This window comes from Typopeltis vanoorti, chromosome 2 (assembly GCF_054136105.1).
Source record: "Typopeltis vanoorti isolate ZY-2024b chromosome 2, IOZ_Tvanoo_1.0, whole genome shotgun sequence".
NCBI classification, from domain to species: Eukaryota; Metazoa; Arthropoda; class Arachnida; order Uropygi; family Thelyphonidae; genus Typopeltis; species Typopeltis vanoorti.
The window spans coordinates 35,477,174-35,504,728 of record NC_143550.1 but is presented as its reverse complement, the minus strand read 5'-3'; the positions used below and the strand labels follow the sequence as shown (position 1 = coordinate 35,504,728).

Genomic DNA, 27,555 nt, shown 5'->3' with positions numbered 1-27,555 from the left:
GATACATTTGAAATGTTAAAAACGGCATTTAGGAATGAAGCTTTAGGCCAGAGATCGAAACATATGAGTGGTGGAAACGTTTCAGAGATGGCCGAATTTCAATCAGCACTGATCCCTATTAAGAATGATCGTCAATATCGAAAATTACGAAAATGTTGCAAAAGTTCGTGAAGTCATCCGTTTTTGTTCAACTGTACAGTTCAACTGCTTTTGAACTGTTCATGAGATAGCTGAAGAAGTAAACATTTCAAAAACTGTCTGTCATGAGATTCTTATGCAAAATTTAGGCATGCATTTAGTGATCCCATAATTGAATAAATAACATTTTCAACTAACTTTCGGACAAGACGCAAGCGAGTGGAAAGTAAAAAGGTTTTTATTTAGCAACAATGCAGTGGCAACAGCGCATTCAGCGACAACCTTCCTCAGCAAGCAGCATGTGGCTTTAACAGTTCCTCTGTTGATTTTGTGGTTGAAAAATATGTTATTTGTATATTTATCGTTAAATATTTCGCGATATTTTGTGCAATATGGCCCCTACACACCCGATTAAAAAATCTAGTGAAGAATCAGAGAGAAAGAGGCGAGCAGTCGATCTTGAAACGAAGTTGCAAGTTCAGTGACAAAGCAATGATAAGGTCCTATCAGTGATTGGAAAGGCTACTTCCATCATGCATAGCTCACCTGAACCAAAAGCACATGCCTCTTAGTACTATGACCATAATCGCTAAGGCACTAAGTCTCTTCAACATGTTGAAGGAGAAAGCAGGACCTGATTATGACTACGAATTCAATGCTTCTTCCGGTTGCTTCATGAGATTCGAGCAGTGTTTTACGCTGCATAATATGAAAATGTATGATGAATCTACGATAAAGAGCCAAGAGACTATTTTTTCCCGGTGGCATAAATTAAGGGGATAATAAATCCCTCATTATTTTAAAGCCAGATACAAAACTCAGAGATCGAAATCTATAAGAGTTTCATGCTAAAGAGCTATCGGCGAGTCCAAGCATAAGTCATCACCTGGGTTGTACAACACTAGGATAACTTGTTGCCCTAGTGTTGTACGACCCAGGTCACTATCCTTAATATTTTCTCATAATGTAAAATGCAGCTCCTAGGAGATGTATTACTGTTTTACATTATGAAGACTTTCAATATCAATATTACTGTTTTACGTTATTACAGGTCTACCTACTCACTGATGAGACCTCAATAAAGGTTGAAACCAGTCTCGGTGGTGACCTCTCCTCATAATGTAAAACAGTAATACATCTCCTAGGAGCTGTGTTCTACATTATGAGAAAATATTAAGGATAGTGACAGAGCTTGCTCCACCTTTGCAATGAGTTTCCCTAGTGTTGTATTACCCAGGTGATGACTTACGCTTGGAATCGCCGATAGTTCTTCGGCATGAAACTCTTAGATTTCGATCTCAGAGTTTCGTTTATTTGCCAGGAAATATTTAATATGGATGAGACCTCCTTGTTTTGGAAAAAAATACCCGAGTGGACGATTCATTCACAAAAAACTAAAATCTATGCCTGGTTTCAAAGCTCTTAAAGACTGTGTTACGATTCTGTTGTGGGAGGGGTAATGTGGCTCGATATAAACTAAAACCATTTGTGATATGGCACAGTGAGAATCCACGAGCCTTCAAAAACATTAGGAAGCATACTCTTCCAGTTCATCAGTGGAGATATAAGAAGTCGTGGATGACTCAGAAATTGTTTGCAGATGTCTTAATCAACTGTTATGCAAGTGAAATGGAAAGCTATTGTGTGAAAGAAAATGTAGAATTTAAAATGTTATTAATTCTAGATACTGCTCCAGGTCATCCGTCTTATATCAGTGATCTTCACCAAGTTCAAGGTCATGTTTCTCTTTCCAAACACTACTTCATTGATCCATCCGATGATGGATCAAGGAGTTCTAATAGTGTTTAAGGTTATTATGTATGGAGAACTTTTTCACAAGTCATTTCTGCTGATGAAGGAAATGACCAGACTCTCATACAATTCTGGAAAGCATTCAATATTTATCATGCTATTAAAAATATGACTGTAGTTTGAGACGAAGTGATCTCTCAATGTATGAGTGGCATATGGAAAAAGACATTAAAAGGTTTGTGCACGAGTTTGGAAGTTTTGAAAAAAAAATGAAGACCTTTGTAAATTGAGTGAAGAAACAGTGGGCCTAGGAAACAACCTGAATCTCGAAGTGAATGATGACAACATAGTTCAACTCACTGGAAGTTCTCCTGAAGAGTTGACAACGAAGAATTGGCCGAAGTGGAGGCACAACATGTTGCAAAAGAGGAAGAACGAGAAAAGGAAAAGAAACAAGGAGAGGTAGTTAAACAATTCACAGTGAAAGGTCTTGCAGAAATGTTCTCTGCAGTTAGCGATGTTCTCAAAATGGTTGAAGACATGGACCCCAATGTTGAATGCTACTTAATAATAGGAAGGAAAGTATGTGATGATTTTGCTTGCTATAAACAAATTTATGATGAAAAGAAGAGGAGGAATAAGCAGAGCACATCGGACATTTTCATCAAAAAAAAATTACACTAGAAGAGCCGCAGCCTGGTCCTTCACATAGGGAAAGTAATGAAAATGTGATTGTGGAGGAAGATTTGGGTGATTATTCTCCTGCTTTATAGTGGCAGTAATGCACAGTACAATTTTATAATAAGGTTTAAAAATTAAAATGACATTATACTTATTATGTTAAGTCCCTAACCCCCTATAACTCTGTTGATTTAATGTATCAACTTACGTCCGAACCAACTCGCATCCTGCCTGATGGAATGGAACCCCGACATAAGTTGAGAGATGACTGTGTGTGTGTGTGTGTGTGTGTGTGTGTGTGTGTGTGTGTGTGTGTGTGTGTGTGTATGACAATGTTAGGTAATTGTGTTAATGACGAGAATGGTTATGGTTATTATGGAAATGATTATGAAGAGAGAACGATTCTGTGTTCGTCCAGTTTGGACCTATCAGACATGGAAAGATGTCTGCATAAGTAAGGAACTAGATAAGACCAGAGATTTACAATTTGTTGAACTGTGTCATGCAGACCACAGATGAGTATACAATAGAGCATGCAGGTAACTTACATCTATACATGAATGCTAGGAGTATTAGAAACAAAGAAGTAGAGTTGTTGTCTTAGTTAATATATTGGGAGACCTCATTAGAAGGCATTAGTGAGACCTAGCTATCAGAAGCTGACATACTAACTGGTATTGAGTGCAAAGGGCACAGTATTTTAGGAAGGATAGACAGGGTAGGAGAGGAGGGGATGTGCTGCTAATGATATCAAATGACTTCAATCCAGTTAGAGCTGAGACCTATGGCTGCAATACTAGTAACAGTTTTTCATGTGGCAGTGAGTGTGAAGCCATCTGGTATAAGATGGAGTCTAACAAGATTAAATACATAATGGGGTGTTGTTATAGACCTGGTGGATTGGTTGTTAGTGACGAAGAAATGTATCACCAAATAAATATGATGGGTGCAAAAAGAGTAATCATAAGGCGACTTTAATTATCTAAACATTAATTGGGTATGTGTGAAATTGCATGAGAAGAATGAAACTGAATTTATTGAGCTGTTGCAAGACAAATTCCTCAAGCAGCATGTGACAAGGAACTCATGGTCAAAGAATGTTATATCTGATCATAGTGTCAGAGAGGATTTGAGTAAGACGTAACTATTCTGGTGAGAGCAATCATGTGGTGCTCACTTGGGAAGTGGCTAAATTTATGAATGTTCCATTCAGAAAAGGTTACATGCTGAACTACAAAGCAGGAAATTATGACCACCTGAGGAAAATATGCTGGGTTCTGCACCATGATATCAGTCGTTGAATGGGAAGGATATTGACAGTGCATGGAAAGTGTTTAAGAAAATACTTAAATAATGTGATATCAGAATGTGTCCCTAGAGTTAGAAGAATAAATAGAGTAGGAGTGAAATGGATGTGTAATTTAAATAAGGAAGAAATTCATAAGAAAAAGATGATGTTGAAGGAATGCCTTGTGAATAAGGATGATGTCAGTTATTATGATAATTATAAGCATCAGGCCAGAAGAGCCACAACTTGTACGGAAAGCTAAGTCTGAGTATGAAAAGAAACTGGTCTGTTAGTTAACGACACTCAAAAGAATTCTATCTTTATGCTGCAGGTAAAAGAAAGAATGAATTTGAAAGAATAACTACTGAATGCAGATGGTATGTGGGAGACTGATGCAGAAGAGATTGTTCAACTAATGAGTAGCCATTTTGCTAAAAGCTATTGACCCGGTACATGCAACATTGAATTTACCACTACCTCTTCACTGTATGAGGAGGAGGAAGTACTAGAGCTGTTGCACATACTGAATAAGAATTCTGCAATAGGAACTGATGGGATATCAGCACAGATGCTAAAAGATTGTTCAGCTGAACTGGTTATTCCTTTGACCAGGCTTATAATTTGAATCTCAGAACAGTTAAGGTTCCACAGAAGTAGATAGAATCTCTACTTGGCAACAAACGGTACGGGTTTACTAAGGGAAGGTCATGTTTTAGCAACTTGCTCACATTCTGTAATAACGTTACCACTGATTTAGACAAGGGTAATGGATATACCATAATACTTTTGGATTTTGCTAACGCTTTTGACAGAATACAGTATGGAAGAGTGTAGCATAAATTGGAGAATATGGGATTGGATTGTAAACTATTGGCTTGGATAAAAGGATGGCTGACTGACAGATTTCAAAAAGTTGTATATAGTTTGGGAATCTGCAAGATTCCAGGTAACCAGTGATGTGCCTTAAGAATCAGTCCTTAGTCCATTGTTACTCAATCTGTACATTAACGACATTTGGAAGGATTGACATGCAGCATATAGCTATTTGCTGCTAATGCAAAGATAGGATAATCTGGAATGCCGCTTATATGCAGTACTTGCAGAGTGATTTGAATAGACTAATCGCTTTGGTGTGATTAGATATCTAGTGTCATATTATATTGGTAGGATTATGCTATAAGAAACTGATCATACTAGGAATCTTGGTGTTTTAGTAGACAAGAAGTTACAACTCAGAGAATAATTGCAATGCTGAAATGAATCTTGAGATGTAGTGATAAGGAGGTCATTTTGCCTCTTTACATGGCCTTGATAAGACCTCACTTGTATTATTGCATGCAGGTCTGGTTTCCAGGTTTCTGTGGTAATTCTGATACAGACACTAGCAAACAGGAGAAAGAGGAGTGATATGATTGAGAGGTACAAACCTCTGAAAGGGTTATACAGAATTTTTCAGTAAATAAATGGAATTTTTCATTTTATGGAGGGTGGGGAAAGGACACAAGGTCATCCTTGGAAGTTGAGAATGAATACTGTCAAGAAGGGGTCAAGGGCTATATTCTATATTTTTCTCTTAGAGTGGTGTGTGATTGGAATGAATTGCTGTTGTGTGTGTGTGTGTGTAAGTAGTGTGAATGAAATCAATAACAAGTATGACAGCTGGTGTGAATAGTATGACCTCCTTTGATGAGTTCCTGACTCCCTGGAACTCCCATTAATAAATAAATATATATTTATTTATTTGTTGTTTGCAAGAAATTGGTTATTTGCAATTTAAAAGTAGCTCTTAGTTGACTTAAATGATTGAGAATGTAAATTGCTCAAAGTAGAGTATTACCATAATAGTAGTAGGACACAATATCACTAATTCTTTCCAATGATTATTAAATAATTATTATAGATTTCTTTCTGACTAAAATCAGTATGGGAATTAGCCAAGGGTATTGAAATGAATACAGTTGAGCCTCACTGTAATCTAGGGCACAGTGCTATTCTAAAGAAAATTCATAGTGAATCCACTATAATCTGTAATGGGAGTCAACTGTAGAAGGCTGTTCTGCAGTATGAGTAGGTCACTTGATGACAGTTTACAAGGTGCGAAACTTTATCAGTCCTTAAAGCATGCAATTTGATATTCTTTCAAGAGGAATAAGATGAAATTAATGAAACCGCATAAATACTTAATACATTGTTATATGATTTGTGTGTAATCATCTATGAGTTATTTTTTATTATTATTATTACCACCCCAAGACCTCAAGAAGTCAAAGACTCATCTTGGAGGTCCTTTTATCACACACACAGCTCATCATACCGTGTCTTAAACACACTCCAACTCCTTGCAGACACCACACTCTCAGGCAAGGCATTCCAATCATTTACAACTCTGCACGAAAAAAAACTGCCTCTCTCTCCCCTACTTACACCCTCTTTATACAGTTTCCAAGGATGACCTCTGGTTCTCCCCCTATCTCCAACTATTTTATGTAGAACTTCTCCAGTTGATCCTATAACAACCCCTTACTAACTTGTAGGTCTCTATCATATCTCTCCCTCTTCCTCCAGACTCTGTAAATTACATCTTCTCAATCTTTCCTCATACTTGACATTCCAGAGGTCAGAAACTGCCTTAGTCAGTCGCCTTTGGACCTAACATCTCTTCATCCTTCTAAAAACCAGGTGACCAAATCTGGGCATAATAGTCCATGTGTGGTCTAATCAAAGCTTTATACAATGGAACAAGAATCTCCCTACTTCTACATGTCAGTGTCCTCTGCATCATTCCCAGAAGCCTTTGTGTTGTCTTCACAATTTTGGCTATGTGTCCCCTAAATTTCAATCCTTATCCACTATCACCCCCCAGATCTCTTATTTCCTCTACCTCCAACAATATATCCTCACCAAGCATAAATTCTGCATCCTATCTTTGTTTTCCAAATTTTAAAACCTTACATTTTGCAACATTGAACTCTCACATCCCCATTTCCGTGCCCAATCACTCAATTTATTCAAGTCTTCTTGTAAGGCCACAACATCTTCACTACTCTTCATGGTTCGTCCCAACTTTGCATCATCTGCAAACAACTGAATATCTTCATCCAAATCTTCACCAATATCATTAACATACAAGTTAAACAGTAATGGCCCTAAAACAGACCCCTGAGGCACTCCACTAGTGACTTTCCTTTTCCTGGATATCGCTCCCCAAAACACAACTTGTTGATACCTATCAGATAGCCAGTCTCCAATCCAATGCACTAATCTAATATCCAATCCCATCTGCTCTAGTTTGACTGTCAACTTATCATGAGGTACTCTATCAAAAGCCTTTGCGAAATCCAAGTATATTACTGTGTATTCTTCTTCTCTGTCCAAGGAAGCAGTCACTTTATTGTAATAAGTAAGTAGATTACTAAAACATGACCTCCCTTTAGCAAATATCCATGCTGTCCATCAATGATAATACCATTGTTGTCAACCCAACTCTGGATCCTAGTTCTCACAAGCTTCTCCAACAACTTAACCACAACACCTGACACACAGATAGGCCTATAGTTTGATGCTTGAGTTCGATTTATACTGCATTTTAAATAAACCTGTGTAATTCAATACCCTTATAAGTTGGCCACATTTTTATGGAACTCTTTGTGAAAACAATGCATGTTTGACCAGTTTACATAGGTTCACATAATTAATTACATTTATAAAAATAATCACTTGTTTGATGAATCAGACTTCATATTAGATATGAAAATAAAATATTTCATTTATGTGATCTAATTTAACAATTCAAATAATGATTAATGCATTTGTTATTTATGATCAGAAAGTGATTCATATAATCAGAGCATTTTAAATTGGTCAGCACTATTTTATATACAATAGAAATATGAAGATGTGAAAAAAATATTTGAACCAAAAAAAAAAAAAAAAAAAAATGCTACTCTCTATGTTAATGGTACCAAGCATGATCGATTCCTTTATCTGAATACATGTGAATAAATGCTCCTAAAAATGTTTATCCTATTGAACTTTGACCTTCTATAGTGTGGAAGTATAAATTATTCATATTTATCACTGATTAGTATTTTTTTGTATATTTCAGATTGAAAATTTACTTTTAAGTGCCCAGGGTACAATTAAGTTATGTGATTTTGGTAGTGCCACAACAAAAACTTACACGCCTGATGCCTCTTGGACAGCCATCCAAAGAAGCCTTATAGAAGATGAAGTATGTAACTTTGAATAAAAATTATATATTTGAGTTTTATAATATGGCTGTCTTACTTTACTAATAATTTCTATATATATATAATTTTTTTTTTTCAGAATTCATTTTATTCGGTAGGAATATCATGAGCAAGCTATGAACCTCGGCATCAGTCATTAAAGCTTGTTCATATATATATATATTCATTTGAAAATTTACTCGGTTTGATAACATATTTAATAATATTGAATGACTTGAACCGAGGTTAAAATATAAACTTTATTTGCATTACTAGTTTCGTCTAAGACTAGACTTCTTCAGGTGCATAACCAATAAATACCATCAAAACTGAAAAGGAACTGGTAGTTTAAAAAACAAAACTAAGAGACATCAAACAAACTGTAGAGATTTCAGCTTACAGTTTCAAAAAGAACAAACTGGTTGTATTATTTTGCACATGCGTGCGTATGAAATCTTGAGCACGCTAATATTAAATAGTAGAGCTGTGAGAATCTGGTAGGCTGTAGCTTAGATTGTTATTAATATGGATGGGGTCGAGTATTATTTCCTCAGATTCTATAATTTTTCTCTCTATCTCGTCACAACCGTGGTGAATATTGTCAATTCTATCCCAGAGTACCTGATGTTGAAGATTTTCTTCATTCGAATTAGCTGAAAATAGAACATGGCTAGACAAGGCACTGGCACGAGTTTTGCTGTAGTTGATGTCTCGTTGATGTTCTTCTAAAACGTAGTTTGACTGATTTCTCCCTTCTGTCCGAAGTATGGTTTACCACACTCACAAATAATCTTATAAACACCAGGATATTTGAGATTATTGTGTTTAGTTTTAAGGCAACTTAAGATTGAACGTAGTTTTGGAAGGGATGTGAGAACATCTTGATGTTATATATATATATATATATATATATATATATATATATATATATATATTGGGTTACTTAATTCTGTATTAAAACTACTTCAATTCTGCAGATAATATTCTGTTTTCACTTTTGTCTGTTGTGTGTAGGGAGAGAGGAGAAATGGTTGCAATTTGTAAATACCTGCATCTAAAGATTTTTTTTTTCTTTGTTCAGTCATCGTGTACGATTCATCTGAGATAAAGAACAAACAAAAGTAAACAAGATAACGAAATATTTGATTAGGAATAGTATTTAGGGCATTCTCAATGAGATCACTTGTTGAGCATGGTACAGCATGGTTCAGTTATAGGACTATCAATAATGATAAACTTGCTTACTTTTTATGAAGAGGCCATGAGAGAAATAGATTATGGTATTGACTCTGGCATAGTTTACTTTAATTTCAGCAAAGATTTTGATTCATCATATGAATCTGCTAATTAAAGTTTACCAAAATTAACATTGATGATTACTTAGTAAAACTGATAAGAAATTAGTTGACAGGAAGAAGCACATTCAGAGGGGATGAGGCTTCTAAGCATCTGATTGTTAGGAGTAGAGTATCCCAGGATGCAATTCCAAGGACCATTTGTTTAATACATCTTCAGTGAGTTAGATTTCAAATATTAAGAATAAAATTTTTCTTCAGATGACTTTAGTTCTTTTTAGAATGACCTGAAAGAAAAGCTGGACAGGTAGAAAAGAAAGCAAGACAACATGGACAGATGTAAGTGTATATGATTTGACAAGAAGGCATTACCAATTGGGCAGGCTTTGGGTTTGATGGATTGATTGATTTCTAGATATAAAGAGAATTTATAATCAAATATGTTTGCATGAATTAATTCTTTGTAAAAAGTTAAAAACATCATGCAGTTTGTCTGAGTTTGATATCATCTTCCTGAGTGACTTGGCCAGATAAGTAAACATTTCATTCCTCTCTCATGTGAAGTGCAGACATTCCACCAGAATGTGACAAATGATGAGACATATGTTGCATTTTTTGCACATAGGTGGGTCATCAGCCCTCAGTAAATAAGAATGTGTAAGATGACAGTGATGTATGCAGAACCTAGCAAGAACAGCTTCCTCTCTTCTGTTTCTACTTTGACTAGACTTTCAGTACTTAATTTCAGGCTTAATCTCATGTGATTTGTTTGTCAGTACTTTCTGCCATTGAATAATTTACTTTGATTTTATAAGCTGTCTGAAGTCTGTATACAGAACAGTACATCAAAAAAAAAAAAGTATAAGCTGGTCAAGCATCTGCCATCTCATTTCCCTTAAAATCAGTGTGGCTGGTAATCCAGCACAACCGAATGTTAAAATTGAAGGTCTTCATTTCATATAACAGTCATAAAACTATGTTGAGTGAGGTGGAGGTGAACAGAATGAAATATCTATTTGGTTGTTGATATGGACCTGGTAATGTGGAGGACAGTGAGAAGGAAATATATAGTCAAATCAGTCTAGCTACTAAGGAAAGGGTAATCACAATGGGTGATTTTAATTATAATATAGACTGGAATGATGAGACAGCATCTGGGGTGGGGAAAAGAGAATGAATTTCTTGAGTTTTTCAGGGACAACTATCTTAGGCAGTACATAACGGAGGGTACACGTGGATCAAAGGTCTTGGATTTGATTATCTCATCAGAGGATATTATTGTAAATGAGGTATTTAATCTCCTTTCAATTGGTGAGAGTGACCATGAGGTGATTACTTGGTTGGTAGCCAGTCATATAAGGACATCTGTGAGAAAAGGATATATTGGAAACTATAAGGCTGGTGATTATGACAAGCTCAGTAGAGAGCTTGCAGCTATATCATGGAATGAAGAATTGGAAGGAAAGGAGATCAGTACTGCTTGGGACCTGTTCAGTAACTGTATAGCAGAGGCAGCGTCTGAATGCATTCCAAAGAGTCAAGATGTCGAATAAGGTGTGTGTGTGAAATGGATGAATGAAGAGGTGAAGCATGCAGTTTAGAAGAAGGCATTGTGGAGGCAGCAGAAGCTGAGTGGTGATAATAGTCAGTTGCACGAAGAGTACAAGGAGCAAGCAAGAGAGATAACTCACTTGGTAAGGGTAGCAAAAGTGCAGTTAGTTAATGAGGCCAAAAGGAATTCTAGGGAGGTTTTTTTTTTTTTTTCCCCAATTCATGACCAATAGAAGAAAGAATAATATGGAAGGATGTTACTAGTTGGAGAGAATAGTACAATAACTACTGGGGAGGATATAGTGGAGATGCTAAATAAGCAGTTCAAAAGGTATTTCACCTCATGTAAGTAACATCATGCAGAACTTGAGAGCAGTGGAAAGGATAGTGAGTGGGCAGGATATATGAGGAATTAAGTAAACTTGATGTCTATAAATCCTTGTTAGGACTCGATGTGTGTGTTTGTCTTGAGGTAATGTTCCAGGGATTTAACAACAACTTTAACTTATTTCTTTAATTTGAGTCTTAGATATAACCAATGTCCAAAGGAGCAGAAAGAGGGCAAAATTGCTGTTTCATAAAAGGGGTGATAAGACTAAGGCTCAAAATTATAAATCATCACTGTTTATCTGGAGCTGTGGTAAAGGTATTAGAGAGGCTACTGAGAACCAGGGTTCAGAATTGGGTTGATGACAACAACATTCTCTTTAATGGTCAGCATGGGTTTGCTGAAGGAAGGTTGCGTTTTAGCAATTTACTTACTATGACAAGGTGACAAGTGCATTGGACAAAAGATTCTGATTTGGGTTGATGACAACAACATTCTCTTTAATGGTCAGCATGGGTTTGCTGAAGGAAGGTTGCATTTTAGAAATTTACTTACTATACAAGGTGACAGGTGCATTGGACAAAGGGGGGAATTGTATACAGAGGTATGTTTAGATTTTTGCTAAAGCCTTTGATAGATTGCCACTTTACAAGCTATAATTAAACTGGAACAGATAGGGTTAGATAGTAGATTATTGCATTGGATTGGTGATTGACTGTCTGATAGGTATCAGCAAGTTGTGTATGGGGGAGTGCTATCCTGGAGGAGGAAGGTCACCAGTGGTGTGTGTGCCCAAGGGTCTGTTTGTCCATTGTTGTTTAATTTGTATGTAAATTATATTGGGAAGGACTTGAATGGTAATATACAGTTGTTTGCAGACGATGCAAAGTTGGGAACTGTGAAAAGTACAATTGATGTATGTTATAGCTTACAAGTGGAATTAAATAGATTTTATGAAGAAAATGAATGGGGCTAGCTCAACATAGCAAAGTGTAAGGTTTCCAAGTTTGGGAAGCACAGATGAGATGCAGATTATAATATTGATGAGGATATCTTGGAGGAGATGATGAATCTGGGGTGTTGGGGGATAAGGACCTGAAATTTCAGGGACATTTTCTTAAAATTATGAGGACAGCACATCTCATTATGGGAATGATGATGCAGAACACACTAACATGTAGGAGTAAGGATGTTATGAGTCTGTTGTATAAGGCTTTGATCAGACTACATATTGCTGTGTGTAGATTTGGTCACTGGGTTTTCAAAAGGATGAAGAGATGTTGGAATGAATTCAGACCAAAATCACTAAGGTGAATTTTGGTCTCTGGAATGTAAATCACAGAGTTTAGGATGAGGGGGTGGGGAGCATGATCGAGACATAAGTTGGTAAGAAATTTTTAATGGATTAATGTGGATCAAATTTTTCATGGAATGGGTGAATACAGGGAAAGAACAAGAGTCTATCCTTGGAAGCTGTATAAGGAGGGTGTGAACAAGGAAGTGAGAAATCGGTTTTTGGCATGGAGAGTTATGGGTAGTTGGAATGCATTGCCTGGAAGTGTAGTGAGTGTGGAGACAGTGAATGCATTCAAGTCATGGTATGATGAACTGTGTGTGAGATAGAGGACTACCTGCTGTGAGTCATTGACTCCATGGAGATCTAATAATAATAAATCCTCACAAAGCACTGGATGTGGATTATACACAAGAGACAAGATGGCCTGTAAAGCTTAGTGAGCCTGTATAAATTGTACACTTTTGGTAGTGTTTTTCTTTTATATGCACAAGTTGAATGGCATGCAACTCTATAATTACTGCAATCTTATGGGATCTGCTGGAATATAGTAGGAAACACAGCAGCACAGTTAACAAAGGTCTCAGAACTTGAACCATCTGTATAGATGGAAAGGAAATCAGAGTGTACTGTACCATGTGTTTTAAATAACTGCATGTAGATGGTGGAGTATGAGACTTCCTAAATAGGCACAATGAGAGGTTGCAAGATGGAATGCACACCTGACATGGAGGAATGCTGTTATGTTTTGTGCATGTAATATTATCACATTCATGCCAATATCTTGTATTATCTCTTTAATGTATATCAGGCACAGGTGGTAGAACAATGACAGGAAGTTTGGGCATATTCATATTTCTGACATTTAACACGTTCGCTGCCACGCTACTTCGGCATAGTCTGTTCCCATATGCCCCAGCAATTTCACTTCTTCAAGGTTAGTACGGTACTCTCGTTGCCGATGGTCAGCGTCATACGAGCATACTCGTAGTTGGCTTGTGCAGAGCATATGCCATCTATGAGAATACACAGTTTTGATGCTAGCTCCACAAGCCAAGCATTTTCACTTCTTCAAGGTCAGTACGGTAATCTCGTTGCTGGCGGTACTCGTAGTTGGCAGCGAAAGTGTTAAAACATCTCAGTGGGTTAGGGATGTATAGTCTAACAGGGCAGTTGCAACACCTTGCATTTACAGATGTTGGAAGTTTAGTTGTATCAAAAGTAAGGATGATGTTCCTGATCGGAACCAGGTGACCTTCTCTATGTATCAGGATGCGTAATGATTAGTACAGATAGCTCTTGCCATTATTTATACAGAGCAGTATTTTGTCTTAAATAAGATACATATTTGACTGCCACTGTGAAGTGCAACAATATAACATTTTAACCTTTGCAAAAACACTGTCTTGTTCAGGACTTCAGTGTCTCGACACTCTAATCCTGAACTTGTTTAGAAGAGAGGAAAGTAGAGAGGGAAATCAGTGTACTACTTTCAACAGAATTAAACATTTGACTCATACAAGAGTATTAATTATTTGCTATTTATTCAACATGTAGCAGAAGGCAGCTCAGAACACATATATGTACTGACATAAAAGTTAGATGCAACACTTGGTGAAAACTATAAATTAATAAGCTTCCGGGTCATGAAAGATCCTGATGACCTCCATTATTTTGAAAAAACTGAGGTTAATGTATTTAAGTTACTTGTTTGTTTGAGTACATGCTTTTATCTTCCTCCTTTGGAAAGAGTTGAATACAGGCTTGATTCCTTGCTGTGGGGGGGTTGATGCCAGTTGAGTGTGAAAGAGTGTAGAAGTAATTTTGGATTTGGAATTACTTCTGGAGCAAATGCTTTGAGCACAATTTGGAAAGGGGATATTAATAGGATCACCAGAACTTCATGGTGTACAGACCGCTTATTCCTTCTGATATGTTTCTGATTTAAGGGGAGAGTTCTCTCAACATTTTTGCAATGTTCTGCTCGAAAATTTCTGTTGAGCAATCAGTTTGTCAAAAGAAATATGAAGTTAGTAATACATTTTGCAAACTCCCAGTCCTCTTCAAAGATTAGTGTGGCCATTTAAGTAGTCATAAAAATGTAGCCTTGTAGCATAAAAATCTTTATGCTACAAGGCTATCTTTATCACAATGTTTGAAAATCATTATTAGTTTATCAGTCATTCATTGGATGTATGTTAGAGTTATGGCTCCTCTGTAATTCTGGTTGTTCTGTTTTCAAGCTTCTCTGGAAAGATTTTTTTTCATAGTTTTCTGATCATAACCATTTTGTGATAATGTTGCACCAAGAAGGCTTTAGTTCTGGTTTCACTTCACTTCATCACCTGAAATGTTTTTATACTCTGCTACATAGAATGAATGCTCATAGTAACACTGCATAAACTTGGAGGTATAGGACAAATAACATACATTAAAGTAAGGTCCCTGAGGTACTTTTTTTTGTGAAAAATTCTGAATAGATAAAACCATCACAATATGTATAATAAATGACCAGAGAAATATTTTCCTTATTCCCAAATGCTCTCTCTTCATTTCAGTCTGCGTTACGTAATTAAAATCATTCATAATGATTACCCTTCCTTTGTTCACTAACCCAAGTTGCTTATGCATTTCTTCATCACCACCCTCCACATTCCCTGGCATTTGGCAACATCCAACTAAATTAAAATTAAAAGAAGCACATGTATTAACCACTGTGAAAATTATTTAATTGTAAAGATGATGTCCTAAGTATCTTTGGACATCATCAGTACAGTAGTTTAAAAACAATAATAGGAATAACATACAGTTAGGGCGCATGATTACAATAGAATCTCATTAAATGTGCGTAACGTGTTACAAAAAAAAAAAAAATTAAAATTCTTCTTCTGCAGCTACTCCCACTTAAGTGGGGTCACCGTTGATAATGAGTCTCCTCCACACCTTCCTGTCTTGGGCTGTCACCACATCCAAGTTCTTCATCCTCAAGTCCTCTTCTACCAGCTCCCTCCATCTCTTCTTTGGCCGCCCATGCTTCCGCCTTCCTTGCACATCCATCTGCATGACCCTTCTTCCCACATATTCGTCCTCCCTCCTCATCACATGACCAAACCATCTCAACCTTGCCTCCTGTATTTTTGCTCCTAAGTTCGTAACTTTCACTGTTCCCCAGACATAGTCATTTCTCAGACGATCCTTTCTGGTCACACCACACATCCACCTAAGCATTCTCATCTCTGCTACTTCCATCCTACTGATGTTATTTTTCCTCAGGGCCACAGTTTCTATAGCATATGTCATAGCTGGCCTCACTACTGTCCTATAGATTTTGCCTTTAGGATTGATCGGCACTCTCTTATCGCATAACACTCCAGCCACCTCCCTCCAGTTCCTCCAACCCGCTTGTATCCTGCATCCCACTTCCTTCTCAGCTCCTCCATCTTCTTCCATTGTTGAACCTAAGTATCTAAAGTCTCTCGCCTTCCTGATGATATTTCTTTCCAGCTCCAGATCTGTCTCCTGGCTGCCACCCACTGTGCAACACATATACTCTGTCTTACTTCTGCTCAGTCTCATACCTCTCTCTTCCAATACTTTTTTCCATCTTTCCAATTTAGTTCCTGCTTCTTCTCTTGAATCCGCACACAGCATGATGTCATCTGCATACAACATTGTCCAAGGCACATCTTCTCTCACCTCCTCTGTTACCACCTCCATCACAATATTAAACAGAAACGGACTTAATGCTGACTCTTGATGCAAGCCAACTGTTACTTGAAAACTTTCTGTCTGTCCCAGACAGGTCCGAACACTTGTCTTCACATTTCTGTACATTTCCCCCACCAACCTGACATATTTCTCTGGAACCGTCTTCTCCCTCAGACACCTTCAGACTTCTTGCCTTGGCCCTCTATTGTATGCTTTCTCCAGATCAATAAATGCCAGATGTAGCTCCTGTTGTTTCTCTTGAAACTTTTCCATCATCTGCCATAACCCAAAGATAGCATCTGTTGTTGATCTACCAGGCATGAAGCCAAATTGTTCCTTTGCAGTCTCCACCTCCTTCTTCAATCTACCATCAAGAACCCTTTCTAGGATTTTCATTGTGTGGGACATCAACTTTATTCCTCTGTAATTTTCACAGTCTTGTGCATCCCCTTTACCCTTGTAGATGGGGACAAGAGTACTCTCCCTCCATTCCTTGGGTATATTTTCCTGTTGGCCAACTTTCATGAACAGGTCCCACAGCAGGTCAATTCCCTCTTTCCCCAGTGCTTTCCATGCCTCCACTGGAATTCTGTCGGGGGCCCACTGATTTTCCATTCCTCATCCTCTTCATGGGCTCCGTCACTTCCACTCTACTGATGTTCTGCACCATCCTCAGAAGGCTACCCATCTTCTCTGTGAGTCCTTGCATTTTCCTCATTCAAAAGTCCCTCAAAGTATATTTTCCATCTGTTTCTTATGTCCACATCCCTCCATAATACTCTTCCTTCAGCATCTTTGATCTGCCTCACATGTAAGATGTCCTTTGCTGCTTAATTTCTACATTTTGCCAGTTGGTAAATTTTTCTCTGTCCTTTGTTTCTAATTGATCATACAGATCTTGATATGCCATGGCCTTCGCCTGTGCCACAACTCTCTTGGCTTCTTGCTTTCTCTCTCTGTACACCTCTCAGTCCTCTTCCACTCTTGACTCATCCCACTTCTGCTTTGCCTTCCTCTTAGCTGTCACTGCCACTTGTACATTATTATTCCACCACCAACCCTCCTTCTGCTCTCTAATCTTTCCAGATGTCTCGCCAAGCACCTTGATTGCACAGCTCAGGATTACTTTTGAATTATGTTTCCACCAATCTTGTACACTTTCCAGTCCATCTGGAATCCTCTCTAATACCCTCTCCCTAAAACAATTCCTCGCACTCTCCTCTTTTAAGCGAAGCCACTTAATTGTCTTCATCCCATGGCATCCAGAGGTTTTTATCTTCGATCTTATTTTAAAGTCTGCGCACAGCAGTCGGTGTTGCTGTGCTACTTGATCTGTTGGAATTACTTTACAATTTGTCACAACCTTAAAATGTTTACTTCTAGTCAAAATGTAGTCAATTTGTGAACTTGTTACCACTCCTAAATGTTATCAAATGTTCTTCCCTCTTGTAGAAAAACGAGTTCACAATTGCCAGATCAAACGCTACTGCAAAGTCCACAACCCTCTCTCCTTCCTGGTTCATCATTCCCACTCCGTGGCCACCATGCACCCTTTCACGGTCTCTATTCTGTCTCCCTATGTGTCCATTCAAGTCTCCTCTGACAATCACCATCTCATTTTCTTCCAGTTTCCTCATTTCTTCATTTAACATGTTCCAGAACTCATCTTTCTCCTCTGCTGTACAACCAACTTGCGGGGCATATACACATAATACGACCACCCACTCTTCTCCCAGACCCAATTTCATTCGCTTGATCCTGTCGTTCCTTCTACCCATTTCCAGTACTTCGCCCTTCATTCTGCCACGCACCACAATTCCTACACCATTTCTTCCCTCGTTATTCGCTCCAGAGTAGAACAATTTATATCCATCTCCCAGTTCCTTTGCCTTTTCCCCCTTCCACCTTGTCTCCTGCACACATAAAATGTCAAACTTCCTCTTCATGTCTGCCACCTCTCTTACCCTTCCAGTCATGCTTCCAACATTCAGTGTTCCTACTCGCAACATCCTCTCCACCTGTTGGGCTCGCTTCTTTAACCGCACCCGCCCTTGATGCAGTAGCCCTCGTCCACTTCTCGCAGCTGTAGGGCGATGTGGCTGCACGTCGCTTAAGGGGTATGCCCTAGCCCTTATATCATTTTCTCTTTGACTCATATCATAGTTTGAGCTGGCATTGAAGTTTTATGACCGGATGCCCTTCCTGACATCAACCATCGCCATTTATCCGGGGTTGGGACTGGCACCTATTGAGGCTAGCTTGCCTCCTTTCGTGGCTGCATAAGAAGCATATATAAAATAAAATAATTATTTAACACTATTTTGTATGACAATTTCCCATACTTTAGGAATAATAAGAACGTCGTTGTGGTTTAAGTTTGGTCTATGTAGTAGGGCTTCAGAACTTTCTTTGTATAAACATTCATGTAAAAGTTTAGACTTTTCTGAATGGATCCTGTGGTTTGGATTTTCAATTCCGTGTTGAGAGAGGCCAGATTTTTGCGGTTTAAAAAGACGAATGTGGTCTTGATGTTCTGAGATGCGTTTCTGAACAGACCTACCTGTCTGTCCAAAGTAAGACAATTTGCATGAGTATGGAATTTCATAAACGGCAGCAACATCAAAGGTGAGAGTTTGTCCTTAGGAGAAGGTAACAAGTTGTAAATTTGGTTGATAAGTTTGTAAGAAGTGGCAAAATTGTATTTCTTCATAATTCATAAATCACTAGTTTCCAGAGCGCACAAATTCTGCTCCTCTGAAGAATCTTTAAACCAGGAATTAGAAGTAATCAAAAATACAGCCATCCTAAATGGATATAATCCGAAAACAACTCAATAAACATCAGTCACATTCGTCTTTTTAAACTGCAGAAATCTGGCCTCTCTCAACACGGAATTGAAAATCCAAACCATTGGATCCATTGGGAAAAGTCTAAACTTTTACATAGATCTTTAATATTTGTATAAACATGAACGTTTATACAAAGAAAGTTCTGAAGCCCTACTACACAGACCAAACTTAAACCGCAACAACGTTCTTACTATTCCTAAAGTATGGGAAATTGTCATACAAAATTGTGTTAAATAATTTTTTTTTTTTTTTTTTGTAATACGTTATGTATGTTTAATGAGATTCTATTGTAATCATGTGCCCTAACTGTATGTTATTCCTATTATTGTTTTAAACTACTGTATTGATAATGTCCTAAGATACTTAGGATGAAATATTTACAATTAAATAATTTTCACTGTGGTTAATACGTGTGTTTCTTTTAATTATGATCGCACCACAGGTTTCGTTATTTAAAAAAAAAAAAAAAAAAAAATCCAACTAAATATCTCTTCCTGTCAACCTCCACCCCCACTCCATACTGCCTCAAAACTTGCTGCTGCTGTTTCCTTCTTGCATTTCTACCTTATGTGAACATAATTCCCCTGCTATCATGGGTAGTACTCCTTCTCCCACCTTTTCCTTTCTGTCCTCACAAAAAATATTATACCTCTCCATTGTTATTCTCATTAGGATATCATTTTCATCCAGTCAAGTTTCACTTATTTCAACAATATTTGGACAAATAAACTCAATCAGGGAAAAAATTTCATCTCTTTTGTTTGTGATATTCCTGGCATTTTGTAAATAAACACCACAGATAGCTTTTAGGTCTATAATCAGTTTTACTTATGCCACTTGTTGGTTGTGGTTTCCCCATCATACCTGCTCATGCCCAATCATGTTTATCACCACTTACTCTATTTGTCTTCAGGCTCAACTCCTCCACATCCCAGACCATTCCATTCATTTTGCTGATCATTACTTATGCTATGTCATCCTATCCACCCGCGACTCCTGCCATTTCCCTGTTTGCATTCCCTTTTTGTCATCATCATCTCTCACACTACTCCTGTTACCATTAACAAGCAATTCACTCATCTGTTCCTCCCTCTCGCTTCTGATCTTTTGCTTGCATCATTCATTGCACTTACTTCTAGCAACAGTTCCTCCAGGCACCTCACACCAAAGCCATTCAACTGCATTTCTCACTTTTGTACAAATCTGTTCTTTCCTTAAATATGTGCCACACATCTTCAAACTGCACTCCCTTCTTCTCACATAGCTCTGCAAACATATCATTCATGATTCTCACTCTCTCTTCTCTCCTTTAATTCTCTCATTGTGACTTGGCAACATGCTTGACAACCTTTCCTACCACACTGTTATCTTTCACTCTCTCAGTAATCCTATCTATTCTTATCCATAATTTTGACAATAGAGGAAATGTCTGTGGAAAGCATTTTTCTTAGCTGAATAATATAATTCACAAAGGACCGTAGTAGCAAACATCTCTCACAGAAATCTTCTGCTTAGTCCTTGAAAATCAATTAATAATCAAAATAATTATTATATAGCCATAAATTGTAGCAACTGTTCTGGTAATTGGCCAGTTACTTTTTGGCTACTCTGTATATAATGAAAGCAACCATTTGTTAACAGGTGGTTAATACATGGTTAATCATTTCCATGTCGATTTTGAGGTATAAAATTAAAAGCATTTTTATTTATTTACAGAAGAAAAATTGTTGATTATGTATTATAGTTTAATACTTAGGAAGTTTTCAATACTATTAAAACACAGTCCTGTCTTATTACCTGCAAGATAAATCCATAGATTCACTCCCTCTCTTATCCTTTCAAGATCAGTTTTCCTTTCTTGGACTAATTTTCTCATTCAGTTTATCTGGGCCTAAATATATGCATCAGTAGCCTCCTCTGCATCTAAAAAACTTGGTAAATTTTTTCATTCGAAAACTATTCTTTTCTTCTGCTTAACTCCTAACGCTTTAAATCCGATCAAAATTAGAATATTGTTCTTATATTTGGGATGGTATACCCAAAGAATTCTTGATTGCATATAGAAAAAGGACAATCCGCCTAATAGGTGACTCCATCCTCACAGACTCCCTCCATTCACTTTCCCATAGGTTCTCTGTTTTTGTAGTAGGCCTTTTAATAGGTACTTTCATGGACATTGCTTCACTGAACTGGGCACTGTCATTTCTTCTGCTTTCCTCTAGTCATCATACACAATCCAACTCTGAACTTATCAAACCAATCTTTGACTGTCTTCCTTCATTCCATCTATCACTGTTCTTTGGAATAGCCTTTTCCAATAAGTACAGCCTTCTAACTTTTCAAGATACTTGTCAGATTACTTTCTCCTTACCCAATTACCACTGTTGTGTTTGTAGGTCTTGTGACCTCTTGTGTGTGATCAGTACAAATAAATAAATAAAATAATGTAAAATATATATCTACACACACACACACACACACACACACACACACACGTGTGTATATATGCATGCACGTGTGTGTGTATGTGCATACATTATATATATATATATATTTTAGTTTTTCATTATGTGTATTTATACCTAATTACACACACACACACACACACTGTTACCATGAATAATGTTACAACTTCTGCACACCATCGCACACTGTCCCTCGTTCCTTTAGTGGTATTGCACACAGCCAACATTTGCGTGTTTATCATTTGAGAGAAAGAGAGAGAGAATTATTTAGTTGTACGGGTTAACGTGTTTATCATTTAAGAGAGAGAGAGAATTAGCTAGTTGTATGGGTTAACATGCAGTGGAAAGATTATGAGAACCACATAGCTGTAATAACATTTCACAAGGTTGGAATGCAGCCGCCTGTTATTTTCAACATGCTATAGAAACACTTGGGATCAGTAGGATGCTTGTGTATCTGACTGCTGAACATGTCGACCACACTTTTCTAAGGATGCAACAGCTTGTGAGGGCTGTGAAGGCATCAACAAACACAGATGAGAAGAATTTTTCACAATTGACAAGTTGTTTAACTGCCATAAAGATGGAGTATATGTCCCAAATGGTCGCACAGCATGTGCCATAGCATCAAGGATTCAGAGGTCATCACCCTACATCACTGATGTGGGGTGATGACCTCCGAATGGGAGGCGACGTATCAAGGGGATAGCCAAGTTGTATTTCTGCAAGAAAGGGTCAAAACCTCTGCCAAAGTGTATTAACACCATGCTGGAACCTGTGGTACAGTTCTCTGACAACATCTTAATTCGTGGTAGGCAATGCACATTCCAACTGGATTCAGCCCTGCACACACACACAAGGCAAGGACCACACAACAGTAGTTGGAGGCAAACATGCCCAACCACATATCACCATCTGATTGACTCTCTGGAAGTCCCGATCTGAATCCATTGGATTTCAAATTGTGGTTGGTGCTTGAGAGAATAGCCTACAAGAAACAACACCCTGGCATCATCAGCCTGAAGGTAGATTTTGAATGAGCAGTGGCACCGTTTCCATTGGATGTGCATGCAGCTATCGATATGTGTCTTCACAGACTTTGAGTGTGCATGAAGGCAAAAGGGGGGGGGGATATTTCGACCATTGAATGCTGCTATATGCATGTTATATTTGCTGAAGGCTATAAATGATTTACTGATAGATTAAAGGTTTATGTGCTGTTCAAGTTGTAACAGTATTTATGGCTGAACTAGGTATGTGTGTGCATGTACATTATATACGAGAGACGTTCAGAAAGTAAGTTCCGATGGGCTGTCAGAGAAACAAAAATATACTTACAAAAAAAACTTTATTGGAAATTAAAGTAGACATCTTTCATTACTTTTCTACATAATTTCTGCCATTGTTCAGGAACTTATCGTAATGGGGCACCAAGAGTTGTATACCTTTGTCATAGAAGGTTGCCGCCTGTAACACAAACCACATGTTGACTGCTTCTTTGACTTCTTCATCATCTTGAAACCGCCTATTCTGTTGAATCATCTCTTCATCTGAACGTATACCAAATTATCAGTCACTAAAGATGATCGTCCACTCCATTCATCATCGTGCACACCTGCCCTTCCTTCATTAAAAAGTCTTACCCATCTTTGTACCTGAATCACTCATTGTGTGTCCTCCATAAACCTCAATAATTTGCCGATGAATTTCAGCTGCTTTAACATTCCTTGCATTCAAGAAACGGATAACTGACCTAATTTCACTTGGCGGGCGATTCGATTTTACATGTGGCAGGCAATTCGATTTTCTTAGACATTATAAACACACACCAAGAAGCATACACACTTTGAGAATGTCTAAAAATGGCACCAACACCTTGTTAAGGAATCAACAAACTCAGCACACATGTGCACCATTGCGATTGCAGCGCTGCAGTGAAAATATTTAAAAATGGCACTTACTTTCTGTACACCCCTCGTATATGTAATATCCATCCAAGCTTGATTTGCTTCCTCAGCCTTAAGTAAAAGGCTGGTTATATTTCACTAATTTGAGTCCTACCCAAGGGCATATGAATTGTGGAAATACCTTTTGAATATGAATGCTGTGCCAAACAAAGTGGCCTTTTGCAACTGCCCAGTTTTTAGATGTTTTTTCTAGATGATTTTTCAGTGTTTTGGGGATGGTGCCTAAAGCACCTATTATTATGGGAACAACTCTCATTTTCCTCTGCCAAATTTGTTCACCTTCGATTTGCAACTCACGATACTTTGTAATTTTTTTCAGTTTCTTTTTTGTCAATTCGGATATCTCCTGGTAATGATATTTTGAACACTCTTGTTTTCACCTTTTTCAACCACTGTTATATCAGGTGTATTACATTCCAAGATTTTGTCAGGTGGGATTTTGAAATCGCAGCGTATTTTAGCTTTTTTATTCTCAGTTACCTTTTGGTCAACTTTATGCTTCCAATAGTCTTTAGATACTTTAAACCAGGTGTCAAACTGGTGGTCCTCAGGCCACATGCGGCCTCAATTGAAATTGGCAAACCAATTTCTTGTGGCCCGTGACACCTCAAGGAAAGATACAAAAAAAAAAAAAAACACCGATGGTTGCTTTTTATAATAAAACAGAAATATCGATTTATTCGTTTTCATATGACATTTATAATTACAATATGGATGCAACAACCTGCTATAATATCATTGCAATAATAAAAATTATATCCCAATTTCAAAAATGTATCCAGGCATTCCAAAACTGCAATCTTTCCACTGCATTATTCATCAGCAGGTCCCGTGCTCCAAAGAATTGGAAATGAGTGGCGTACTCAAGCTTGTGACAAATACTGTGCACTTCATCTGATCCAGATGCCTCAATCACCTCCAGATTGTACAATTTCTTAAAGACTTGGAGAGTGAATTTGAGGGACTACCTTATTACACAGAGATTCGTTGGTTATCTTGTAAAGTTCTAAAGAGCTTTTTTTTCCAGAGGAGATCAAATTGTTCCTAGAAATGAAAAATCATGATGCATTTCTTAACGATCAGACATGGGTACAAGATCTAGCATTCTTATTTGATATTACCGGACATTTGAATGATTTAAATTTCAAACTTCAGGGGAAAGATCAATTAATAACACACATGTATGATGCACCGGCAAGTTTTAGATGTAAATTGGTTTTGTTTCAAAATCATTTAAAAGAGAATATTCTAAATCACTTTTCTATGTATGAACAGTTGAACAATATGAATCAAAGTTTTACCTTTTCACAATATTTGCCCAAACTAGAATTAAAGAAGAATTTGATAGGCAATTTAAAGATAAGGAGCAAGAATTTTTTTTTTCGCTTTTTAGTGGCCTCTTTTCCTTTAATTTCGAAAAGCTCCTATTTCTATTCATAATGAAGGTTTATTTTCTTGACCATATGAATTAGTATAATAATATTTAGTTTACAGATCAAGTATTGATAAAATTTATTAACTCTACCAACTAGTTTCGCCACACTTTAACTGTTGGCATCTTCAGGGCACTGATATATAGGCTTAAAACAATCTCACAATTATGAGTAACTGTAAAACTGACAAGAATAATTACAAATAAAATAGCATTGAACGTGAGTGAAACACGTATCGAGTGTACAAGATTAGCTAGCTGTTGCTAAGGAACTTCCTGTAGCTTGTGTTGAAGTTCATTTCTTGTATTTTTAGAGATCTAATTAGTGTTTTTCATATCTCTGGGAATATTAAACCTTGATTTCTGTTAAGTTAACAGTAGAACGAGCAACTGTGGCTGCTTCTTTGAAAATTCTTGAATGGTAGTTTTCCTCTATGTAGGGGGAGCAGCTTTTGTTCCATTCGATGACATGGTTAGTTGTAGAGAAATGAGACGATAGGCCAGAAATGTCCTGTGTTGTTTTTTACATAGCCAATGTGCTCCTTTTGCCTGATTTCGAGGCTTCTTGAAATCTATCTGATGTAACTTGAGCCACATGAGCATGGAATATTATAAACACCAGCATATTTATAGAAAGGATGGTTGTCGTTTGGAGATCTTAGTAGTTTACAAATAGTTTCTATTGGTTTGAATGTTACTCTTATTTGGTAGAGTTGGTAGAGAAACTAGTTGGTAGAGTTAATAAATTTTATCAATACTTGATCTGTAAACCAAATATTATTATACTAGCTCCTATTTCTATTCAAATGTAACTTATTGATATCCAAATGATTCCATTCTAAGAGAGAAATACCAAGAAGTCGGTGTTCCAAAAATATATACTTATTCAGGTCAAAAACATGTGGAAATAAAAATTTTGCAGCAAATATTCTGTGTTATTTTGGAAGCACCTATTTATGAGAACAATTATTTTCATGTATGAAAGGTAACAAAACAGCCCACAGATCAAGACTAACCGATGTCAATCTTTCTGCCATAATAAAGGTCATATCCACTCAATCTTAGAGTCCAAATTTTGGCAAGCTGGTTAACAATGAACGTTGTCAAGTATCAGGAAAAAAAAACAATTAAATTACTTAAAATTACTATAATTATATTATGCAAGAATATACCTTAAACATATATCTTAAAATATTAATATAATATATTTTTACTCCAAAATATCATTGGCATTTTAAAATATTCCCCAAAATATAGACATTTTCCCCCAAAAGATAGATGTATTTTATTTCAACATAAACACAAAAAAATTCAAACTAATAGGAGGCTCTGTAAATTTTTACGATAGTTATTAATGAGACTTTATACTAATTTAGACTGTATAAATATTTGATTTCTTCAAATAATATTTTAATTTTGGTTTCATTTAATTTAAATTCTACATATTTGTAAATATTAATATAATAAAAATATTCTTTGTTTTTTTGAGTGGTATAATCATTATACTATTATTTTGTGTCTTGTAATGACTTAGAATAAATTAAAGTTTTATTACTAATTTTCAAGTTTATTTTTACTCATTCTTTCATTTCCCTTCGATTCTAATTAGTGCAGCTTCTTTTTTTTTTAGTCGAAAAAGTTTTTGCAGTCCAATCGATATACACTTATATGGCAAATGGCTTGCATTCCTGTTGAGTTTGAACTCATGCTTTAAACTCATACTTTTTACATAAATGCCAGTAAATTATCTTAGCCACATTATTGTGCCTTTTATGGTACTCGGTTTGTACAGATTTTGCAGCACCCACTTATAATGTGGTCTACCATTCCTTCCTTCTCTTTGCACAATCTGCATTTACTGTCTTCTTGAATTTTTTGTATTTTTGCCTTCATAACATTGGTTTTAATGGCCTGTTCTTGTGCTCCAAAATTATGGACTCTGTTTCTTTCTTTAGTGCTCCATTTCTCAACCATTGCCAGGTCAAGTTGCAGCCAGCACTGTCCTCTATGCTATGAAGGTAGTTCCCATGCAATGCCTTATTTTTCCATCTTTCGGTTCTCACTTTTACTTGGTTGGTCCTGTACTCCAATTTTGTCTCCATGGGTTTAAATAAACTCTCTTTCCTTACCTCAATTAGAAATTTCTCTGTTGTTTGCTGCAGATAATCATTCAGATTTCATTTTTCTGCAACAATTTGCTTTACTTGTAGCAATCCTCTGCCTCCTTTTTTTGTGTGATAGGTAGAGCCTATCAGTGTCACTGCGAGGATTAAGGGCATTGTGCATTGTCATTAATTTTCAAGTTTTTCAGTCTAAATTTTTCAATTCTAGCTGGATCCATTCAACAATGCCTGCTGAATATCTCAGAACAGGTATGGCTCAGGTGTTAATTGCTTTTATCAAATTTCCAGCATTAAGCATTGGCTTAAGGAGTTTTCTTAGCTGCCTTATGTATTCTGCTTTAGTTTTTTCTTTGATCTTATTGTGCAGAATTTCTGATGCTTCTAAAATTCCCAAATATTTGTAGCTATCTTTGAATTTTATTGCCTTATTTTTTTGCCATTGAGCAGCTCTATTT

The 27,555-nt window shown here is 36.9% G+C and overlaps 1 protein-coding gene across 4 annotated transcripts in view; it reads left to right on the top strand.

Moving 5' to 3' along the window:
- aux (cyclin-G-associated kinase) overlaps window positions 1-27,555 on the top strand; it is a 482,129-nt gene that overhangs the window by 88,326 nt on the left and 366,248 nt on the right. For all 4 annotated transcript variants that reach the window (XM_090404291.1, XM_090404283.1, XM_090404277.1 and 1 more), the window contains exon 6: window positions 7,965-8,090. In XM_090404291.1, the coding sequence (XP_090260417.1) occupies window positions 7,965-8,090 (126 nt within the window). The remainder of the gene's footprint in view (window positions 1-7,964; window positions 8,091-27,555) is intronic.